General features: G+C 45.8%; 1 protein-coding gene across 1 annotated transcript in view; it reads left to right on the plus strand.

Moving 5' to 3' along the window:
• Positions 1-16,294, plus strand: part of ADAMTS16 (ADAM metallopeptidase with thrombospondin type 1 motif 16) — a 140,306-nt gene that overhangs the window by 35,325 nt on the left and 88,687 nt on the right. The window contains exon 3 of the mRNA XM_075271171.1: positions 12,690-12,990. Coding sequence (XP_075127272.1) covers positions 12,690-12,990 — 301 coding nt within the window. The remainder of the gene's footprint in view (positions 1-12,689; positions 12,991-16,294) is intronic.

Genomic DNA, 16,294 nt, shown 5'->3' on the forward strand with positions numbered 1-16,294 from the left:
AGCAAACAGTCTCTACTGCAAAGGCCTTATTGATAGAGATGAGCGAACACTAAAATGTTCGAGGTTCGAAATTCGATTCGAACAGCCGCTCAATGTTCGTGTGTTCGAACGGGTTTCGAACCCCATTATAGTCTATGGGGAACAGATACTCGTTAAGGGGGAAACCCAAATCCGTGTCTGGAGGGTCACCAAGTCCACTATGACACCCCAGGAAATGATGCCAACACCTCTGGAATGACACTGGGACAGCAGGGGAAGCATGTCTGGGGGCATCTAACACACCAAAGACCCTCTATTACCCCAACATCACAGCCTAACAACTACACACTTTACACACTCAATACCACCTCTCTGACAGTAGGAAAACACCTTGAAACATGTGTATTTGGCACTTGCAGTGAGGAGAGCTTGTCACCAGCAGTGAATTTGGCCCTTGTAGTAAGTTGAGGTTGGCACCAACATTTGTTTTGAAAATCAGGGTGGATTGAGCCTCTAACCAGCAGAGTTTGGGCAAATTCATGGTGGAGGGAGCCTCTAAAAACCCCAGTTTGGACCAATTCATGGTGGAGGGAGACTCTAAAAACCCCAGTTTGGACCAATTCATGGTGGAGGGAGACTCTAAAAACCCCAGTTTGGACCAATTCATGGTGGAGGGAGCCTCTAAAAACCCCAGTTTGGACCAATTCATGGTGGAGGGAGCCTCTAACCAGCCCAGTTTGGACCAATTAATGGTGGAGGGAGCCTCTAAACAGCCAAGTTTTGGGAAATTCATGGTGGAGGGAGCCTCTAACCAGCCCAGTTTGGACCAATTCATGGTGGAGGGAGCCTCTAAACAGCCCAGTTTGGGCAAATTCATGGTGGAGGGAGCCTCTAACCAGCCCAGTTTGGACCAATTAATGGTGGAGGGAGCCTCTAAACAGCCCAGTTTGGACCAATTAATGGTGGAGGGAGCCTCTAACCAGCCCAGTTTGGACCAATTAATGGTGGAGGGAGCCTCTAACCAGCCCAGTTTGGACCAATTAATGGTGGAGGGAGCCTCTAAACAGCCCAGTTTGGACCAATTCATGGTGGAGGGAGCCTCTAACCAGCCCAGTTTGGACCAATTAATGGTGGAGGGAGCCTCTAAACAGCCCAGTTTGGACCAATTCATGGTGGAGGGAGCCTCTAAAAAACCCAGTTTGGACCAATTCATGGTGGAGGGAGCCTCTAAACAGCCCAGTTTGGACCAATTCATGGTGGAGGGAGCCTCTAAACAGCCCAGTTTGGACCAATTCATGGTGGAGGGAGCCTCTAAAAAACCCAGTTTGGACCAATTCATGGTGGAGGGAGCCTCTAACCAGCCCAGTTTGGACCAATTCATGGTGGAGGGAGCCTCTAAACAGCCCAGTTTGGGCAAATTCATGGTGGAGGGAGCCTCTAAAAAACCCAGTTTGGACCAATTCATGGTGGAGGGAGCCTCTAATTAGCCCAGTTTGGACCAATTAATTGTGGAGGGAGCCTCTAACCAGCCCAGTTTGGACCAATTAATGGTGGAGGGAGCCTCTAACCACCCCAGTTTGGGCAAATTCATGGTGGAGGGAGCCTCTAACCAGCCCAGTTTGGACCAATTAATGGTGGAGGGAGCCTCTAACCAGCCCAGTTTGGACCAATTAATGGTGGAGGGAGCCTCTAACCACCCCAGTTTGGACCAATTCATGGTGGAGGGAGCCTCTAACCAGCCCAGTTTGGACCAATTCATGGTGGAGGGAGCCTCTAAACAGCCAAGTTTTGGGAAATTCATGGTGGAGGGAGCCTCTAACCAGCCCAGTTTGGACCAATTCATGGTGGAGGGAGCCTCTAAACAGCCCAGTTTGGGCAAATTCATGGTGGAGGGAGCCTCTAACCAGCCCAGTTTGGACCAATTAATGGTGGAGGGAGCCTCTAAACAGCCAAGTTTTGGGAAATTCATGGTGGAGGGAGCCTCTAACCAGCCCAGTTTGGACCAATTCATGGTGGAGGGAGCCTCTAAACAGCCAAGTTTTGGGAAATTCATGGTGGAGGGAGCCTCTAAAAAACCCAGTTTGGACCAATTCATGGTGGAGGGAGCCTCTAATTAGCCCAGTTTGGACCAATTAATTGTGGAGGGAGCCTCTAACCAGCCCAGTTTGGACCAATTAATGGTGGAGGGAGCCTCTAACCACCCCAGTTTGGGCAAATTCATGGTGGAGGGAGCCTCTAACCAGCCCAGTTTGGACCAATTAATGGTGGAGGGAGCCTCTAAACAGCCAAGTTTTGGGAAATTCATGGTGGAGGGAGCCTCTAACCAGCCCAGTTTGGACCAATTCATGGTGGAGGGAGCCTCTAAACAGCCCAGTTTGGGCAAATTCATGGTGGAGGGAGCCTCTAAACAGCCCAGTTTGGGCAAATTCATGGTGGAGGGAGCCTCTAAACAGCCAAGTTTTGGGAAATTCATGGTGGAGGGAGCCTCTAACCAGCCCAGTTTGGACCAATTCATGGTGGAGGGAGCCTCTAAACAGCCCAGTTTGGGCAAATTCATGGTGGAGGGAGCCTCTAAAAAACCCAGTTTGGACCAATTCATGGTGGAGGGAGCCTCTAATTAGCCCAGTTTGGACCAATTAATTGTGGAGGGAGCCTCTAACCAGCCCAGTTTGGACCAATTAATGGTGGAGGGAGCCTCTAAAAAACCCAGTTTGGACCAATTCATGGTGGAGGGAGCCTCTAATTAGCCCAGTTTGGACCAATTAATTGTGGAGGGAGCCTCTAACCAGCCCAGTTTGGACCAATTAATGGTGGAGGGAGCCTCTAAAAAACCCAGTTTGGACCAATTCATGGTGGAGGGAGCCTCTAATTAGCCCAGTTTGGACCAATTAATTGTGGAGGGAGCCTCTAACCAGCCCAGTTTGGACCAATTAATGGTGGAGGGAGCCTCTAACCACCCCAGTTTGGACCAATTCATGGTGGAGGGAGCCTCTAACCACCCCAGTTTGGACCAATTCATGGTGGAGGGAGCCTCTAAACAGCCCAGTTTGGGCAAATTCATGGTGGAGGGAGCCTCTAACCAGCAGAGTTGGGGGAAATCAGGGTGGAGGGAGCCTAGTATTAGCAGAATTGTGCAACGCTTATGGTGGATGAGTATGAGGATGCGGAGGAATTGGAGAGGTTGAGTACAGACATGGAGTTTCATGTTGGGGTGCTTTACACAGGTGGGCACAAAAATGACGGCTCTACCCAGTGGTGGTTCATTTTTATCAAAGTGAGCCGGTCGGCACTCTCAGCTGACAGACGGGTGCGCTTGTCAGTGATGATGCCACCGGCTGCACTGAACACCCTCTCAGATAGGACGCTGGCGGCAGGACAGGACAGCACCTCCAAGGCATATAGGGCAAGTTCAAGCCACAGGTCCAACTTCGACACCCAATACGTGTAGGGCGCAGAGGGGTCGGAGAGGACAGGGCTGTGGTCGGAAAGGTATTCCCGCAACATGCGCCTATACTTCTCACGCCTGGTGACACTAGGACCCTCCGTGGCGGCACTTTGGCGAGGGGGTGCCATCAAGGTGTCCCAGACCTTAGACAGTGTGCCCCTCGTTTGTGTGGACCGGTGAGAACTTGGTTGCCTACTGGAGGAACTGCCCTCCCTGCCGCCAACGTCACATGCTGGAAACATCTCCATCATATTCTGCACCAATTGCCTGTGGCAAGCATTGATGCGATTGGCCCTCCCCTCTACCGGAATAAAAGACGAGATGTTGTTTTTATACCGGGGGTCAAGGATAGCAAAGATCCAGTACTGGTTGTCCTCCATGATTTTGACAATACGCTTGTCGGTTGTAAAGCACCCCAACATGAACTCAGCCATGTCTGCCACAGTGTTAGTTGGCATGACTCCTCTGGCCCCACCGGAAAGTTCAATCTCCATTTCCTCCTCATCCTCCATGTCTACCCATCCGCGCTGCAACAATGGGACGATTCAAAGTTGCCCGGAAGCCTCCTGTATCACCATCACATCATCGGACAACTCTTCTTCCTCCTCCTCCTCCTCCTCCTCCTCCATTAAACGCAGTGAAGCGGACAGATGTGTGGACCTACTCTCCAGCTGTGACGGATCGGATGCTATCCCTAACTCCTCTGTGTGATCTGAGTTATCCCTGATGTCAATCAGGGATTCTCTCAGAACACACAAGAGCGGGATTGTAAGGCTCACCATCGCATCCTCAGAGCTCACCCTCCTTGTGGACTCCTCAAAGACCCGTAGGATGTCACAAAGGTCTCTCATCCATGGCCACTCATGGATGTGAAACTGAGGCAGCTGACTTTGTGGCACCCTAGGGTTTTGTAGCTGGTATTCCATCAAAGGTCTCTGCTGCTCAACCACTCTATTCAACATCTGAAACGTTGAGTTCCAGCGTGTGGGGACGTCGCACAAAAGCCGGTGTTGTGGCACATGCAGGCGTTGCTGGAGAGATTTTAAGCTAGCAGCGGCTACTGTCGACTTGCGAAAGTGGGCGCACATGCGCCGCACTTTCACCAGTAGCTCTGGAACATTGGGGTAGCTCTTTAGGAAACGTTGCACCACTAGGTTGAAGACGTGGGCCAGGCATGGAACATGTTGGAGTCCGGCAAGCTCCAGAGCTGCTACCAGGTTCCGGCCGTTATCACAAACGACCATGCCTGGGCCCAGGTGCAGCGGCTCAAACCATATTGCCGTCTCATCGAGGAGGGCATCCCTCACCTCGGAGGCAGTGTGCTGTCTGTCCCCCAAGCTGATCAGCTTCAGCACAGCCTGCTGACGTCTACCAACGCCAGTGCTGCAACGTTTCCAACTCGTAGCTGGGGTCAATCTAACAGCGGAGGAGGAGGCGGTGGCGGAGGAGGAGGCGGTGGCGGAGGAGGAGGCGGTAGAAGAGGAGGAGGAGGGGGGTGTTCTTCTCGTGTCCCTGCCAGGAATGTTAGGCGGGGAGACGAGGTACACCGGGCCAGTTTGGGAAGCAGTCCCAGCCTCAACTACATTCACCCAGTGTGCCGTCAGTGAAATGTAGCGTCCCTGTCCGCATGCACTTGTCCACACGTCGGTGGTCAAGTGGACCTTTGTGCAAAGCGCGGAACTAAGGGCCCGCCTGATGTTGAGTGACACGTGCTGGTGCAAGGCGGGGACGGCACACCGGGAGAAGTAGTGACGGCTAGGGACGGCATAGCGAGGTGCCGCAGTTGCCATCAGGTCCAGGAAGGCGGGAGTTTCAACAAGCCGGAACGCCAACATCTCCTGGGCCAGCAGTTTAGCGATGTTGGCGTTCAAGGCTTGCGCGTGTGGGTGGTTAGCAGTGTATTTCTGCCGCCGCTCCAATGTCTGAGAGATGGTGGGTTGTTGTAAAGAAACGCCTGATGGTGCCTTTGATGGTGCAGGAGAAGGAGATAAGACAGGACCAGGGGAGGATGAGGTAGAAGTCAACAAAGTGGCGGAGGCAGATGAAGTGGTGTCCTGGCTCGTCCTCTGGAGTGCATCGCCAGCACAGTCAGCAGTGGCAGTGGCAGAGGCAGAGGCAGTGGCAGTGGCGTGAACGGCAGTCGGCCTTTGTCCTGCCGTTGCTGCCTGCCACTGATTCCAGTGCTTGGATTCCAAATGACGGCGCATTGAAGTGGTGGACAGGTTGCTCTTCTCAGAGCCCCTAATCAATTTCGAGAGGCAAATTGTGCAGACAACACTATATCTGTCCTCGGCGCATTCCTTGAAAAAACTCCACACCTTCGAGAAACGTGCCCTCGAGGTGGGAGTTTTTCGGGGCTGGGTACGAACTGGAACATCTTGGGAGATTCCGGGTGTGGCCTGGCTTCGCCTAAGCTGCTGACCTCTGCCTCTGCCTCTAGCTACCCTTTTTGGTGCTGCACCTGCCTCAACATCCACACTACTTTCCCCGCTTGACATCCCCCCTGTCCAGGTCGGGTCAGTGTCCTCATCATCCACCACTTCCTCTTCCAACTCCTGTCTCATCTCCTCCTCCCGCACAATGCGCCGGTCAACTGGATGCCCTGACGGCAACTGCGTCACATCATCGTCGATGAGGGTGGGTTGCTGGTCATCCACCACCAAATCGAACGGAGATGGAGGAGACTCTAGTGTTTGAGCATCTGGATACAGATGCTCCTCTGTTAGGTTCGTGGAATCGTGACGTGGAGAGGCAGGTTGAGGGACAATGAAAGGAGCGGAGAACAGCTCTGGGGAGCAGGGACAGTTTGGGTTATTGTTCTGTAAAGCTTCGGAATTTTGGGAGGAAGGAAGACAAGACTGTTGGGTAATAGGAGGAGAGGAGGCAGAGTCTGACTGGCTGCTGGACAATGTGCTGTAAGCGTTCTCTGACAGCCATTGCAAGACCTGTTCCTGGTTCTCGGGCCTACTAAGGTTTGTACCCTGCAGTTTAGTTAATGTGGCAAGCAACCCTGGCACTGTGGAGTGGCGCAATGCTTGCTGCCCCACAGGAGTAGGCACGGGACGCCCTGTGGCTTCACTGCTACCTTGCTCCCCAGAACCATTCCCCCGACCTCGCCCACGGCCTCGTCCACGTCCCTTTCCGGGAGCCTTGCGCATTTTGAATTCCTAGTTAGAAATTGGCACTGTATACCAGTAGTAAAAATTGTGGGTGCACGTAACCCCAATATATTCTTTGAATTCCCAGTCAGAAACTGGCACTATATGGCAGTAGCAAGAAATGAGGGTATTTGTATTCCCAATATACTCTTTGAATTCCCAGTCAGACAATGGCACTGTATACCAGTAGTAAAAATTGTGGGTGCACGTAACCCCAATATATTCTTTGAATTACCAGTCAGAAACTGGCACTATATGGCAGTAGCAAGAAATGAGGGTATTTATAACCCCAATATATTCTTTGAATTCCCAGTCAGACAATGGCACTGTATACCAGTAGTAAAAATTGTGGGTGCACGTAACCCCAATATATTCTTTGAATTCCCAGTCAGAAACTGGCACTATATGGCAGTAGCAAGAAATGAGGGTATTTGTATTCCCAATATACTCTTTGAATTCCCAGTCAGACAATGGCACTGTATACCAGTAGTAAAAATTGTGGGTGCACGTAACCCCAATATATTCTTTGAATTCCCAGTCAGACACTGGCACTATATGGCAGTAGCAAGAAATGAGGGTATTTGTATTCCCAATATATTCTTTGAATTCCCAGTCAGACAATGGCACTGTATACCAGTAGTAAAAATTGTGGGTGCACGTAACCCCAATATATTCTTTGAATTACCAGTCAGAAACTGGCACTATATGGCAGTAGCAAGAAATGAGGGTATTTATAACCCCAATATATTCTTTGAATTCCCAGTCAGACAATGGCACTGTATACCAGTAGTAAAAATTGTGGGTGCACGTAACCCCAATATATTCTTTGAATTCCCAGTCAGAAACTGGCACTATATGGCAGTAGCAAGAAATGAGGGTATTTATAACCCCAATATATTCTTTGAATTCCCAGTCAGACAATGGCACTGTATACCAGTAGTAAAAATTGTGGGTGCACGTAACCCCAATATATTCTTTGAATTCCCAGTCAGAAACTGGCACTATATGGCAGTAGCAAGAAATGAGGGTATTTGTATTCCCAATATACTCTTTGAATTCCCAGTCAGACAATGGCACTGTATACCAGTAGTAAAAATTGTGGGTGCACGTAACCCCAATATATTCTTTGAATTCCCAGTCAGAAACTGGCACTATATGGCAGTAGCAAGAAATGAGGGTATTTGTATTCCCAATATACTCTTTGAATTCCCAGTCAGACAATGGCACTGTATACCAGTAGTAAAAATTGTGGGTGCACGTAACCCCAATATATTCTTTGAATTCCCAGTCAGACACTGGCACTATATGGCAGTAGCAAGAAATGAGGGTATTTGTATTCCCAATATACTCTTTGAATTCCCAGTCAGACAATGGCACTGTATACCAGTAGTAAAAATTGTGGGTGCACGTAACCCCAATATATTCTTTGAATTACCAGTCAGAAACTGGCACTATATGGCAGTAGCAAGAAATGAGGGTATTTATAACCCCAATATATTCTTTGAATTCCCAGTCAGACAATGGCACTGTATACCAGTAGTAAAAATTGTGGGTGCACGTAACCCCAATATATTCTTTGAATTCCCAGTCAGAAACTGGCACTATATGGCAGTAGCAAGAAATGAGGGTATTTGTATTCCCAATATACTCTTTGAATTCCCAGTCAGACAATGGCACTGTATACCAGTAGTAAAAATTGTGGGTGCACGTAACCCCAATATATTCTTTGAATTCCCAGTCAGACACTGGCACTATATGGCAGTAGCAAGAAATGAGGGTATTTGTATTCCCAATATATTCTTTGAATTCCCAGTCAGACAATGGCACTGTATACCAGTAGTAAAAATTGTGGGTGCACGTAACCCCAATATATTCTTTGAATTACCAGTCAGAAACTGGCACTATATGGCAGTAGCAAGAAATGAGGGTATTTGTATTCCCAATATATTCTTTGAATTCCCAGTCAGACAATGGCACTGTATACCAGTAGTAAAAATTGTGGGTGCACGTAACCCCAATATATTCTTTGAATTACCAGTCAGAAACTGGCACTATATGGCAGTAGCAAGAAATGAGGGTATTTGTATTCCCAATATATTCTTTGAATTCCCAGTCAGACAATGGCACTGTATACCAGTAGTAAAAATTGTGGGTGCACGTAACCCCAATATATTCTTTGAATTACCAGTCAGAAACTGGCACTATATGGCAGTAGCAAGAAATGAGGGTATTTATAACCCCAATATATTCTTTGAATTCCCAGTCAGACAATGGCACTGTATACCAGTAGTAAAAATTGTGGGTGCACGTAACCCCAATATATTCTTTGAATTCCCAGTCAGAAACTGGCACTATATGGCAGTAGCAAGAAATGAGGGTATTTGTATTCCCAATATACTCTTTGAATTCCCAGTCAGACAATGGCACTGTATACCAGTAGTAAAAATTGTGGGTGCACGTAACCCCAATATATTCTTTGAATTCCCAGTCAGAAACTGGCACTATATGGCAGTAGCAAGAAATGAGGGTATTTGTATTCCCAATATACTCTTTGAATTCCCAGTCAGACAATGGCACTGTATACCAGTAGTAAAAATTGTGGGTGCACGTAACCCCAATATATTCTTTGAATTCCCAGTCAGACACTGGCACTATATGGCAGTAGCAAGAAATGAGGGTATTTGTATTCCCAATATACTCTTTGAATTCCCAGTCAGACAATGGCACTGTATACCAGTAGTAAAAATTGTGGGTGCACGTAACCCCAATATATTCTTTGAATTACCAGTCAGAAACTGGCACTATATGGCAGTAGCAAGAAATGAGGGTATTTATAACCCCAATATATTCTTTGAATTCCCAGTCAGACAATGGCACTGTATACCAGTAGTAAAAATTGTGGGTGCACGTAACCCCAATATATTCTTTGAATTCCCAGTCAGAAACTGGCACTATATGGCAGTAGCAAGAAATGAGGGTATTTGTATTCCCAATATACTCTTTGAATTCCCAGTCAGACAATGGCACTGTATACCAGTAGTAAAAATTGTGGGTGCACGTAACCCCAATATATTCTTTGAATTCCCAGTCAGACACTGGCACTATATGGCAGTAGCAAGAAATGAGGGTATTTGTATTCCCAATATATTCTTTGAATTCCCAGTCAGACAATGGCACTGTATACCAGTAGTAAAAATTGTGGGTGCACGTAACCCCAATATATTCTTTGAATTACCAGTCAGAAACTGGCACTATATGGCAGTAGCAAGAAATGAGGGTATTTGTATTCCCAATATATTCTTTGAATTCCCAGTCAGACAATGGCACTGTATACCAGTAGTAAAAATTGTGGGTGCACGTAACCCCAATATATTCTTTGAATTCCCAGTCAGAAACTGGCACTATATGGCAGTAGCAAGAAATGAGGGTATTTATAACCCCAATATATTCTTTGAATTCCCAGTCAGACAATGGCACTGTATACCAGTAGTAAAAATTGTGGGTGCACGTAACCCCAATATATTCTTTGAATTCCCAGTCAGAAACTGGCACTATATGGCAGTAGCAAGAAATGAGGGTATTTGTATTCCCAATATACTCTTTGAATTCCCAGTCAGACAATGGCACTGTATACCAGTAGTAAAAATTGTGGGTGCACGTAACCCCAATATATTCTTTGAATTCCCAGTCAGAAACTGGCACTATATGGCAGTAGCAAGAAATGAGGGTATTTGTATTCCCAATATACTCTTTGAATTCCCAGTCAGACAATGGCACTGTATACCAGTAGTAAAAATTGTGGGTGCACGTAACCCCAATATATTCTTTGAATTCCCAGTCAGACACTGGCACTATATGGCAGTAGCAAGAAATGAGGGTATTTGTATTCCCAATATACTCTTTGAATTCCCAGTCAGACAATGGCACTGTATACCAGTAGTAAAAATTGTGGGTGCACGTAACCCCAATATATTCTTTGAATTACCAGTCAGAAACTGGCACTATATGGCAGTAGCAAGAAATGAGGGTATTTATAACCCCAATATATTCTTTGAATTCCCAGTCAGACAATGGCACTGTATACCAGTAGTAAAAATTGTGGGTGCACGTAACCCCAATATATTCTTTGAATTCCCAGTCAGACACTGGCACTATATGGAAGTAGCAAGAAATGAGGGTATTTGTATTCCCAATATATTCTTTGAATTCCCAGTCAGACAATGGCACTGTATACCAGTAGTAAAAATTGTGGGTGCACGTAACCCCAATATATTCTTTGAATTACCAGTCAGAAACTGGCACTATATGGCAGTAGCAAGAAATGAGGGTATTTGTATTCCCAATATATTCTTTGAATTCCCAGTCAGACAATGGCACTGTATACCAGTAGTAAAAATTGTGGGTGTATATAGCCCCAATTCTATTGCTAGGGGACTTGCAGGGTATTTCTGGGGTGAAGGTGGGGGGGCACACCGTTGGAACGGGTATCGGGGTATATATCGGGTATACGGGAATACACTGACAGTGTATTCCATTCAGGATCCTGGGAAAGCTGGGTTGCGGCGATTGAGCCCGTCAGTGCCACGTTACACTGACAAGCTTCTCCCTGGAATTTAGCTCTTACAAGAGCTGTTGGTTGTCTTCTCCTTCCTATCCTAGCCTGTCCCTGCCTACCCAGAATCTAAGCCCTAGCTAGCTGGACGGAAACCTCCGTCCTCGGTGAATTGCAAGCTCAGAATGACGCGAAGCTGGGCGTCGCTGTTCTTTTAAATTAGAGGTCACATGTTTTCGGCAGCCAATGGGTTTTGCCTACTTTTTTCAACGTCACCGGTGTCGTAGTTCCTGTCCCACCTACCCAGCGCTGTTATTGGAGCAAAAAAGGCGCCAGGGAAGGTGGGAGGGGAATCGAGTAATGGCGCACTTTACCACGCGGTGTTCGATTCGAACATGCCGAACAGCCTAATATCCGATCGAACATGAGTTCGATAGAACACTGTTCGCTCATCTCTACTTATTGATTACAACAGAGGTAGTACAGTCAAAATTTGTGTACCCACAATTGCAGTTATCAAGAATTTGGTGAGTTAGCAGTGCAGCACCCAGCATGTAAACAATACTGAGACAGTATTATGGGCTCCACAGTGGCCTCCATGCAGTATTATGGGCTCTCAAGAGTTCCCTCTCTTAGAGCCGGTGCTATTATATTCTGGGGGTCTCCTCAGACCCCAGAGTATAATAAGTAGAAGCCCACGAGATGTGATTTAAAAATAACACTTATACTCCCCTGACCTCACCTCTCCGGAGCATCTTCGCTTTATCCTGTGGTCTGTGGCATCATCTTCTGTCTTAACATTGAGGTCTCGCGCTCCAGCAGTCACATGGTGTGTGATGACGTTGTTTCACCAGCGTGACCTCAGTTACCAGCAGGAAGAGCCCCAGAGTGGATGCTCAGCCCAGGTAAGAGAGAGTGAGTGTATGTGGGGATTATACTATTGGGAGGATACTATGGGTATTTAGACATTAGGTGTCCGTTCCTATAGGCTAATGTTCCACCAGTTATCCCACACAGGCTCAAAAGCACCTTTAAGCAACTTTTAGCTTGTTGATTTATTCGCAGACTAGAGGATGCGTACCTCAAATAAAGATTGTATGTGTCTTGTTTTTTGGGGGGTTTTTTTTGTGTGTGTTTAAATTTATATACATCTCCCCTAGGCAGGCATTTAATGAAATGGGGCCCGACCTGGCCCCTTTCCATTAACAATATGTATAGCAGTCGGGGAACAAGGCTGCAACCACAATCGTTACGCCACTGACTGTCTATTGCTGAATCTCTTAAAAGGGGAGAAGAAAGTTAAAGCTTATACTAACAAATGGTACACATCACTTTTCATGTATAATTGAAAGTACACTTTAAGATCGGAGTTGTCGGAAACTCCAATGACATAACATGCCTGACAAGTTAATACAAAATCTATTTAACATAAGGTTAAAAATGGTCTTGTCCCATTCTATATTTTTTTTTTTTTTTTTTTTTTTTTTTCTCTGCTCATTAGTAAATATTCCTTATTGCTGTACATGTGTGTGATAAATATCTCTTTTGTTTCTAGTCTGGGATAATAAGGACACAAGAGGCTGACTATTTCTTGAAACCACTGCCTGAACATATTGTACTCAAACACAATTACTCCTCTTCTGATGGCCACCAACCCCATGTCTTATATAAGCGATCAATTGACAAACAAACAGACAAAGAAAATATGGTATCTCTAGTTAAGAGGCAGCAAGAACTGGAAAATCATAATGGGCTTTACAGTGTCCATACCAAGCCATCGTATAAAGCTCATTCTCAAATGGACCACAGGCATGAAAGAAGTCACAAACAGCACTACTGTGGAAGGCGCAGGAAATGTATGTAAGGACAAACTTTTATATTTCAACATTTTAAGAAAGTAATTGCAAATGCTTTGCTTTAAAGATTGGTACTATGCCCAGTATATTTAAGTTAGTAGGCATAAAAAAAAAAAAGTGACGTAACTTATATGTGACGGCCCATACTATAGAATTCACGCACATTGTTAGGTAAGCAGACCTTGTCGATGTAAGTGGCAAAATGTATTAAACTGTCTGAAAGGAAACTCTTTATTACCCATAGCAACCAGTCAAAAGACAGTATAGTATAAAAGATGTGCTGCAATTGGTTGTTATGGGGCAGAAAGGATTTCTTAGTTTCATAAATCTGTCCCATAGAACGTAAAGGAGTGAAACTTTTAATGCAAGAGAGCAAACATTAAAACATTTAGGGGGCGTTCACACTACCTTTGGTGACCGTTAGCAGTGCCTGTAGCCAGTGGCGTAACTAGGAATGGCGGGGCCCCGTGGCGAACTTTTGACATGGGGCCCCCCCCGACACCGAAGATCTCGACCGAGTCCCTCCTACGCATTCCTGCGCGCTCTATTATGTTCCATAGTGGCCCCTGCACACAGTATAATACCCAATAGTGGCCCCTGCACACAGTATTATGTCCCATAGTGGCCCCTGCACACAGTATTATACCCAATAGTGGCCCCTGCACACAGTATTATGTTCCATAGTGGCCCCTGCACACAGTATTATACCCAATAGTGGCCCCTGCACACAGTATTATGTCCCTTAGTGGCCCCTACAGGACTAAATACTGTCACGTCACCCGCTGACCGCTATACCAGGACAAATTGTGGATAAAAAATCTGGTCATGTGCATTACAATTTAGTAACTCCATGTGCCTCATATTAATAGCAGTTAACCCCATCATCTCCCTCACATTAACCCCTGTGTGCCTCACCATAAGAGTTACTGATATGTGAGAGACATGGAGGTAATAATAAAGTATCTTCATTATTATTACCCCCATATGTCTCACATATCAGTAACTCTTATGGTGAGGCACACAGGGGTTAGTGTGAGGGAGATGATGGGGTTAACTGCTATTAATATGAGGCACATGGAGTTACTAAAACACAAGTAATCACCCCATATGCCTGACATTAATAAGTAACCCCAGTACGTACCTGTGTAGCTTTAGTTTCATTTTCCTTCTTCCTTTCTTCCTCCAGTGCAGGACGGCAGGAGCTCGGCAGGGATAAGCCCCGCCTCCTCTCATTGATGGGCAGAGGACAGCAGAGAAAGGGAGGGGGGAGAGAGGGGGAGCGTCCTGAAGCGCTGACAGGAGCCAGAGCTGCAGCTCCTGTGTGTCAGCCGTTGCTGCAGCTTCGGGGCCCCCTGTTGGTGGAAAGTATTCCACCAACAGGGGGCCCCGATCATTCTACTCGGGGGTCCGAAAAGACCTCCGACTCCGAGAATAATGATAGCAGCGGTAGCAGCTGTCACTGGGCCCCTAATGTCCCGGGCCCTGTGGCAGCTGCTACCGCTGCTATGGTGGTAGTTACGCCACTGCCTGTAGCTATTGTCCATTACAAGATTTTAGCAACAGACACTAGCTAAACCATCAGAATTTCCAATAATTTCAATGGGATTTTATCTAGTTTCCGTTTACACCCAAGTCTGTTTTGTTTTTTTTGTTTTTTCCCAGTGGACAAAAAAAATCCTACATGCAGGACTTTTCTGTCCGATATATATATATATATATATATATATATATATATATATATATATATATATATATATATTTTAATATTGAAGTCTATGGGCAATGGACATATAAAGCAAAGTAACTTAAATAGCCATCAGCTACTGTCAATTTATGTCCATTATGATAGGTGTGGTTGTTTTTTTTTTTGTTTGTTTGGCTTTTCTTACATGAATGAAAAACTTTACATTTCAAATCCTACTAGTTTGTTAGTCAGTCACGCAAACACGGCTGAACAGATTTGAATGAAATTTGGCTCATAGACTGTAACCTCTATTAAAACATAGGCTACTTTTTATCCCGGTAAATGACATGACTTCACGACTGTTATGAATTTATGTTCACATAATATATTACACTGCTCCTGCAGCAGCTTATCTCAGGTCCCAGGGCTGTTAACTCTCTGTGTAAACACACGCTAACCCTCAGTGGATTGTGTACACACATTTGTATATTATCTGATCTGTTCCAGGCAGTGCAGACAAGGTGACATGGGAAAACACCTTTAATCCATTGGCTGTTAGTCAATTTTAAACATACCTGGAAAAAGAAAATCTAATTTGTTGCAAACAACGAGAGCTATGGAAGTAGTCAGAAGTCAACAGAGGTCTCCTCAAGCGGAGCTGAGGGGATCATCGACGCCAACAACACATGCATTATATGGCATTGCAGTGAGCTGCTGAGATGCCGAAACAATTACAGGCACAGTGCAAAGAACAACTTCAGTGCCAGGCCAACTTGAGAGCTGCCGGAGCAGATGGATCATCAATGCCAACAACTCATTACAGCTCATTATATGGCGTCCCAGTGAGCTACTGAGATGCCACAACAATCACAGGCACAGCGCGAGGAACGAGTTAAGCGGCAGGCCAGCTTGAGAGCTGCCAAAACGCCGGAGCAGGCAAACCATCGAATGCAGCCATTGTATTATAACTCTACGGGGCTCTACAGATGAGACATGGCACCTGAAAATTATTCCAGAAAAATCTGCTTTTCATACACCCAATGTCACTCCTTCCCTTTCACGCTGAGTGCCCAAACCCACCTGTGGGGTACTTCTGTGAGAAATTGCATGACAATTTGTAAGATGCATTTTCCTCTTTTAACCCTTTGTGTCTAGTGACTATCAGTTTCCGGAAATGGGGAAACAGATTGTCACCGGATAATCAGAAAGTGTCCCTGGGGCGGTTACATGATAAAGATATATTAAATAAAAAATGTGTAAAGATCATAACAAGAGAAACTGAAGTGGGCTAGATTTAAAACTGACCCCAACAATTCGCTTTAGGATTGTACTCTTCAGAAAGTGTATGTAGCACAGTGCTGTTTATTCCAGAACAGTAAATAGAAGACTTTAAATTCCAATACATTACAAATGGCCAATGTCCTGTACTGCAGCCATAACCTCTCACACATGTATTTTAGGATTTGATTTCTTTGAAAGCAGGATGCAGGAAAAAGTATATAAAAGTATTGTGCATATACATTGCTTTTTCATGGTGAAGAACAGATACAACATATAAATATACTTTAATATAAGATTATTAAGCATACATGATGAACAAATTCTTAAAAATATGCTATA

The sequence above is a fragment of the Leptodactylus fuscus genome, chromosome 4 (assembly GCF_031893055.1).
Source record: "Leptodactylus fuscus isolate aLepFus1 chromosome 4, aLepFus1.hap2, whole genome shotgun sequence".
Lineage (NCBI taxonomy): Eukaryota > Metazoa > Chordata > Amphibia > Anura > Leptodactylidae > Leptodactylus > Leptodactylus fuscus.